Source organism: Tenebrio molitor, chromosome 5 (assembly GCF_963966145.1).
Source record: "Tenebrio molitor chromosome 5, icTenMoli1.1, whole genome shotgun sequence".
NCBI classification, from domain to species: Eukaryota; Metazoa; Arthropoda; class Insecta; order Coleoptera; family Tenebrionidae; genus Tenebrio; species Tenebrio molitor.
In genome coordinates this window covers 18,348,967-18,356,991 of record NC_091050.1, presented here as the reverse complement: position 1 = coordinate 18,356,991, position 8,025 = coordinate 18,348,967, and the positions used below count along the sequence as shown (strand labels likewise).

Genomic DNA, 8,025 nt, shown 5'->3' with positions numbered 1-8,025 from the left:
CAACTTGACAAATCAAGCTCCTGTCGTTCACCCATCGAATCAAATAAACAAACAAATCTCTTTGTGTCTCTGTTTGTGTCTTTGTGTGATCAGCGCGTAACTAGAAAAATAATTAGAACTAAAACAACAACCGTTTAATCGGGAAAATATTCTCTTTTGTTCGGTGTTTATTGTTGCTTTTTTCCTTGATAAAATGCCAGAGCATTGGCTCATAATTCGCCAATTACCCAAAGAATTTTGTGATTAGGTACTGAAAGAACTGATATCACGAACGTCACAGAGGTGAATGGAAATCGAGGACACAGAGCCGTACTACCTGTCGAGCTCCACAAGCGTTCCTCGACTTGTGCGGTTTGCATGTTCAGTGTGAGTGTGGAAGTGTCTTCAATATGGCACTCACAAATGAAAAAGTGCAATCGTATGGTACCGAGACGACACTGGAAGAAAGGTAAAAGACACGCGACACGCGACTGGCCACACGGAGAAAAATCTAATTCACAGTTTTCTTCGGCGACATTTAAAGAGAAAGTTGTGCAAAAATCGTGAACTATGCGGTTGATCTGGTTGCTTTGGTGTGAATAAATTTTTCGCTTTCGCAATGCCGCGAGATCTATAAGCATCCACAAATGTTGTTGTTGTCGACACTGAATTATTTTAATTTTGTGGAATTCACTTAATGCGACTGAATTATGGTCAAGTAAATATTTTGAGAAAATAGCCAGCAAATTAATAACAGGAAGCCCAATAATTGACAACAATTTGATATTTATCTTGTGGCCTTCCTAAATTTTATCAACAATATTACAACATTTTCGTATTTAAATTCCTATAAGTTTTCACACTGGCTGACAAAGAAATCGGCCAGTAGTCCAAATTTGAAAATAAAAATTGTTTTATTTGTTTATTAGCATTTTCGGCAGACATCCACGCTATCTACCAGATAAGCTTTATATTTCCATTACGCAGATAAGTAGGAAATGGAAATTAGGCGGTATTATGTCCGCACTAATATTTGTTTACAATAATTGGCGATATCGTATGTCACAGCAGGACTAAAATCAGCTGAAGTGGTTGATTAGAGCTTTTTATCTCGTGTGCGCATTTACCAACCAGTTAATCCGTTTATTTAAAGGCTTTAATGCCAAACAGATCTTTTATAGCATTTATTAGATGCAATAATCTTCTCTTCTAAATTAATTTCTATATTGCAGGACTTTAATTTTATATAATGCAATTTCGATTTCACATCCGATAATTATTTTTTTGGATTTGAGTCTATTACTCTGTATTCTTCCGTAATCCCGAATTTCTTTTAATCAGAGATTACATTACAAGTAGTTAATCCGGTTATTGAAATGTTTTACACCTTGACAATAAACTTATTTTCCATCATATGGTTTAAAATTAATTAAAATTCAGACCGATTGAATTTAATTAATTGAGAAAATTGTTGATCACGATGACAAATCAAAACTAACTGAAAATATTTTTCTAGTACGTGTTTAGTCCTGGCAGGATAGAAATTCCTTATCGATCTGTTTACGAATCTCGTAAATTTGTCAAATTTAGATGTGTGGTGGTCAGATTTTTATTTGCAGTACGTGCCACAATATAGCTTTTCTTTTCATTGAAATAAATCATTGTTGACAATACATACAAAAGCTATTTTTATTTGTGTTCTAGACTAGTTCCAAGCGTTAACTTAAAAAAATGTGAGAGGTCCATAAATGTACAATGAGGTTCAGGTCTAGATTTTTTGCTGGATTGTATTATTTGCTCGAAGTCATCATTGCACTCTCTGAAGCACTAGAAATTTGTACTACTTCTTACAAATAAAAAGTGTTACCCTTCTAAGTCGTCTTAATGACACCTAAATTTCTGAAAAGATATGTTCCTACGTTCTACGTTGTTAGTAACTTATCTCCATAAAGCATTCATTATTTATTTTAATGCTGCACTAATCACAACAAATTCCATTTTTTTATTAATCGCGGAGATAAAATCTGGATTTATATCATCGTCACCAAGTTCTTATTTGACTGTCAGTTTACAGCTACTTTCGGTTTTTACTGTATGAAGGTTTCATTTGGTTATAAACCTTTCTCTTTAAATGATCTAATAAATCTTAAATGTTTTTATGATTAGAAACTGTGTTCGGTTCAACTAAATTTGACATAATGAACTTAAAATATTTTAGCTGAAGAGAATTAGTATATTAATTTAGAAAAAAAATTCTAAGCAAACGTTTTAGTCTTTTTTTATTGATATTAAAACCCAACGACAAAATCTGAATTTATTTGGAAATCGAGGGTTTTATTTTTGTTTTACATTGCACTACAGCTTCAATAATCGAATGATTTTAATAAAATTCTGGAATTGGTTAACTTATTAAAAGATTGATTTCATTTATATTTTCTGTTTTATAAAAAAAATATTACCTACCAAAAATTATTTTGGGGCTTGTTTCTTAACATTTAACAATGAACATTAGAATAATTGTCTTAAAAAATAACAGTTTCTTTTATAAATAAAGAATTTAACTAAAAAATAAAAATTGCCATTTTCTCAAAAAAATTGTTATGTAAGGTACCAATTTTTTTCATTCGTCGCTTAGGTAGTAGAAGGGTCTATCAAAAAGAGAAGAAAAAAGTAGGGGTTGTCATTTAAAAAATTGGTGATGACGTCATTGCGCAAAAACCAATGACGTCATTTAAACAAGTTGTACGTCACAGGATGGCATTTTTCAAAATAAAATGGACCGGTCCGAGCGATTTTACAAAAAACATCACATAACCTTACTATGAATTTTGTTCCAAACTTTATGTTCACACTGTATGTAATTTCCATAATAACTTAAGTTTATATTTTTACTACAAAAAATGAAACCATTATGTTGGAATGTTGCAAGTGAGTACAAATACATACAACGTGTTTATTTCTAATTTATGATCTGCATTATATAATCTTCACACAAAATTAACTTAATGACATTTATTTGTGGCCTTCACCTTCATTTTTTACACCTACATATCACCTTTAATTAACTATTTGTGCTTTTTCAACAAACACTAACAAAACACACATGAAACTAACAACTGTTATTAACCCGTATTAGATTCTAATTAGATCTTAACGAACACTATGTCACTATTTATCATGGGAGGAGATATTTACTTTGCTTATTTATCTCATTATTGTGACAAGTGCAGTGAATTAATAAGACGTTGGAAGCTTTCATCCAAGACATTTTAAACAACTTGTTATTTAATTTGATTTTAATAAGCAAATGTGTAATAAAAACAGGCCAAAAAATTATGTTAAAACTGAACAGTAGTTTTTCGTTGTAGTGCACTAGTTATTACTGGTTGCATAACACCACTTTTACCACGTTTAATAAGTGTATTTAAAACAATGGGCCGTATGAATAAAATTGAGTATGTGCTCATACTTCACTTTTTGTGAGCATTTGCTTAAAATATATGAATAAAAATTCTATCATTTGCTTTTGCTAAAAGTAAAAGGACACGATCTGAGCATTTACTTCAACTTTAAGCTCTTGCTCATTTTTTGAGAAAATTGTATGAATAAAATGAAGTAAATGCTTCAGTTGTTGAGTATTTACTCCAAAATTTGTGATGCTAGTCAAAACGAGAATTATCAACACAAGTAAGACACCGTTTTACGTTAAATCTTTAAAAAGATGGCAGATTTTGTTCGCGTCAGAAATGTTAAAAGTTATAAAATAAGACGCGAGCCTGTAAACACTGATTTTAAAGTTTTAAAGTATTGTGACAAGAATATTAATGCGTTATAATTGTTATTATCTGCCTGCCTCCCATCTTCAAATTCGTCTCTCCTGTTTTCTGGAAGAAGAGTCTTCCGCTTCGTATTTTATTTTTAGGGGCTAGACACACTCTTATACTGGGTTCGCAGTTGACGTTGAAAAACACACAAATTTTGTATGTGCCGCAGCCTCGCAGCATGAGACAAACTAGTAGACTGATTTCCGGCGGTAACAGCTACCACCACATATCGGCGATATTAATCTGATTCATGTTATGAAGCTTGAGGTACATTCAACTACGCCACCAACGCCAACTGCGATGGGACAATCATTTATAATAACTCTGTACTTTGAGCAATTGCTTCGTTAAAAAAAAACGCGCCTTATTGCTCTACCTCTGTGTTATTGTAGAAAAGAGTAAAAAGTACAAAAACAATAAAAATTGTAACTACGAAACTCTTGATCTGACAAAAAAAAACCATAAAGAACAAAAAATGTAGAGCATTGTATGGTCTATATTTGTATAATAACTTAGATAGACGTCCCTATTTCGCAGGAATAATGAAATAATCCCAAAAAAGTGATTTTTCACCCTTATTCTCCAATATGCCGGAGCGAGCGGCAACCCCCCAAGGTGGCAAATGCAGCAATATTAATAGTATGCCTAATAGATGATACCTGTCAAGTGTAAACTTTTATGTACCTTTTGCCAGGTAAAACCTACCTATTGATTGGACTAGTTTTAACTGATTTGATTGAGATCCATTTGATTTAATTTTCTTAAGCATTTGCTCATACAAGTGAGGTATTTGCTTCGAAGTCAAAGTAAAAGGTTATTCATACAATCCGAAGTACCTAGATCCTTTTACTTCCGTTTTCTACTTTGAGCATTTACTTTAACTTTATACTTATACTTTGAGCAAATGCTTTAATTTTATTCATACGACCCAATATCTCAAATATCATCAAATAACTTAACTTATTTTTAAAACGGACATCTACTAATTATTTATCGAATTGTTGGTTGCCTATTCAAAAACAACTTTCAATATTAAGAACATTTACAAAATTGTTTTCAACATTTTACTTAAAAGTTAACATAACTGTTTCTTTTTTGTTCGATACTCAGAATTTGAGAATTTTCTCCTCTGTGAACGGATTTTGATAAATGTCACAACTTATCAAAACGCAACGTCAAGCAAGCTAATTTTAAAGATTTTAAGCGATTTGGAGCCTTTAAGGGGCTCGTCGATCAAAAAAACGTCATATTCAACTCGTTCGTGTGTAAATTGGGCTCTTTATAGCACTCGTGGGCCTTTAAAACGCTCGTTTCACTCGCACACTGGCCCACGTGTGCCATAAAGAGCCCAATTTACACCCGAACTCGTTAAATAATATACTATTATTCTACCACTTACGATTTAAACATTATTTACCAATCTGATTTATATCTCATTTTAGCGCAGAAACTCATCCAAAATGGATGTTTTGGAAAAAAAGAAGATACGTCGTGGCCACTCTTGCCTTCTTCGGCTTCTTCAACGTGTACGCACTTCGAGTAAACTTAAGCATAGCCATTGTGGCAATGACAGAAAATAAAACAATCACTCTTGATAATGGTACCATTATCTACGTAAGTTGCAGTACAACTCCCAATACAATTGACTAATTAAGCAACACACAGGGCCCAGAATTTGACTGGGACTCCAAAATCCAAGGCTACATACTTAGTTCGTTCTTCTACGGCTACATCACTACTCAGATCCTTGGGGGTTGGATATCTGCCAGAATAGGAGGCAAACGAGTCTACGGTGCCGGCATCGCTGTCACAGCAGCCCTGACTTTGATAACCCCATGGCTGGCCAGTGTAAATGTCTACCTTCTGCTGGCAGTGCGAATAATCGAAGGAGTTTTTGAAGGAGTTACGTATCCTTGCATTCATGCGGTTTGGGCCAGGTGGGCTCCTCCTTTAGAAAGGACACGACTAGCAACGCTGGCCTTCTCAGGCAGCTACGTTGGGACAGTAGTGGCAATGCCTCTTTGTGCTTATCTTGCCGAGAGTCTCGGTTGGCCCAGTATTTTTTACTTCTTCGGCACCCTCGCCCTGATCTGGTGTGCCATTTGGTGGGTGGTTGTAGCAGAGTCGCCGGACGAAGATCCAAAGATATCTAAAGCTGAACTGAACTACATTAAAGAATCTTTGGGGCACATTGATCCGAATCGAAGGATACACCATCCCTGGAAAGAGATTTTGAAATCCTTGCCGGTGTGGGCCATAGTCGTGTCGCACTTCAGCGAGAACTGGGGATTCTACACCCTCTTAACACAGCTGCCCAAGTTCATGAAAGAAATTCTTAATTTTGATTTGGGGCGGACTGGATTTATGTCAGCTCTGCCGTATCTTGCCATGTCCATTGTCATCCCAATTTCGGGATATGTAGCGGATAGGTTGCAAGAAAAGGGTATTTTGACGACGACTCAAGTCAGAAAACTCTTCAACTGTGGTGCTTTTCTTGCCCAAACCGTGTTCATGTTGGGGGCTGCGTTTGTGCTGACTCCTGGTGGCACCATCACTTGTTTGACTCTAGCTGTGGGGTTGGGTGGATTTGCGTGGTCCGGCTTCAGGTAAAAACATTTTTTTCTTTTTAACATTAAAACCAAAGAAACTGTTTTTAGTGTCAACTATTTGGACGTAGCTCCGCAACATGCGAGCGTCTTGATGGGTCTGGGCAATACAGTTGGAACATTACCAGGGATTTTGAGTCCGATTATATCTGGCTACATTGTTACAACTCCTGTAAGTCATTTTCATAAATATATTAATGATGTAGTCACAATTGTACGATTTGTTTTAGACTGCCGAGGAGTGGCAAATCATTTTTTACATAGCGAGCGCTATTTATTTATTTGGTTGCTTATTCTATGGAACATTTGCTTCTGGTGAAGTGCAACCCTGGGCAATCGAAGGAAGGAGTGTGAAGGACACACCGATGCAGGAAAGAGCGAAGGAGGGACACGAAAATAAATCGTTTGAACCCGATATATAGCCAAATAAATTTAGTGAGAATTTAGTAAATTTGTGATGAAATACTTGAAACTTTCTGGGACTTAGGTTGTGTAAAATACTCGTAACTAGTGCACTGTAGTGTAACCTAATGTAACAAATAGAGTTTTTGTAAATATTTAATTTTGAAAATGTGACAGATTGTTTGAAAAATAAAAAAAATAAAAATTTCCACTTAAGTACAGTGTAAAACTAGTATAAAATATAAAAACAGTATGGATGATCTCAAAAGAATATCTAATAGTAATTCCTACATGTGGACCGGTGCTTGTCTTATTTGTATTTTATTTGTAAATTTAATACCTGGAGGAGTATTTCAATTCTAGAAAGTAAAGTAATATTCCAAGTATCAATTTCTACCTACTACTAAACTACCATTACAGATATATACGTTGTTCGTTAAGTTATGATGAAACTGCAAGATAATAATAATTTTAAACAATGATAAAAAAGGTTTTTAGCAATATTCACGTAATATTTCTTTTGCATGTTAATGGTGCAATTGAAGCATGGTAAAGGTAAATATGACAATACCGAACGAAACAATTTCCAAAATTAATCTATGGTAAGTGTTAAAATTGTATCATATTAAAATAAATCTAGAAGCAGCCGTCACTATGTGGCGGAAAGAAGATGTTGCCAAGGTTCTAATAGAGAATGATATGAATATGACCTTTCAAATATTAACACCCGTGTCTATTTTTTTGTATTCGTGCATAGTTATATTCTGAGGTATATTCACGACGACTAGTTTGATCGTAAATTCTAGTACTCGCCAATATCTTCGTGCGTACATTAAAAGCGATAAAAACTTAGATAATCAAGCAAAAACCAATTCTTTATTTGTAGTGAGAGTGACATTGAAGTTACGCACCACACTTGATCCAGGGCACTAACCTTTAAATTAACTGCTCGAAATAACGCCCTCCCTTATCGATGCACGCTCTTGTGCTCTTCGAGCCATAAAAGCTTGATTTCTCACCAAGATTTTGTCCAATCTATTCTTCAGCATTATTATTCACACGAACAGTTAATTCTTCGACGGTGTTAACTGGAGTCTCATACACAATCTGTTTTAAATGACCCCATAAAAAAAAGTCACAAGGGTTTAAGTCCACTGAACGAGCTGGCCATAAAACTGGTCCATCACGACCTATTCACCGATTTTCTAAATAAA

General features: G+C 34.6%; 1 protein-coding gene across 1 annotated transcript; it reads left to right on the top strand.

Annotated features, from left to right (window-relative positions):
* The first annotated feature begins 250 nt into the window (after positions 1 to 250).
* LOC138130717 (vesicular glutamate transporter 1-like) lies at positions 251 to 7,197 on the top strand. The gene is made up of 5 exons (XM_069047341.1): positions 251 to 448; positions 5,246 to 5,417; positions 5,469 to 6,409; positions 6,461 to 6,581; positions 6,640 to 7,197. The coding sequence occupies exons 1-5, from the start codon at positions 390 to 392 to the stop codon at positions 6,829 to 6,831; spliced, it is 1,485 nt and encodes a 494-aa protein (XP_068903442.1). The 5' UTR covers positions 251 to 389; the 3' UTR covers positions 6,832 to 7,197.
* Positions 7,198 to 8,025: the final 828 nt, after the last annotated feature.

Bases quoted from the DNA above. Each gene is read 5' to 3' on its own strand.
- LOC138130717 (XM_069047341.1), top strand. From the start codon at position 390: ATGGCACTCACAAATGAAAAAGTGCAATCGTATGGTACCGAGACGACA. The intron at 5,418-5,468 runs GTAAGTTGCAGT...AGCAACACACAG, and splicing joins ATAATGGTACCATTATCTAC to GGCCCAGAATTTGACTGGGA. The intron at 6,410-6,460 runs GTAAAAACATTT...AACTGTTTTTAG, and splicing joins TTTGCGTGGTCCGGCTTCAG to TGTCAACTATTTGGACGTAG.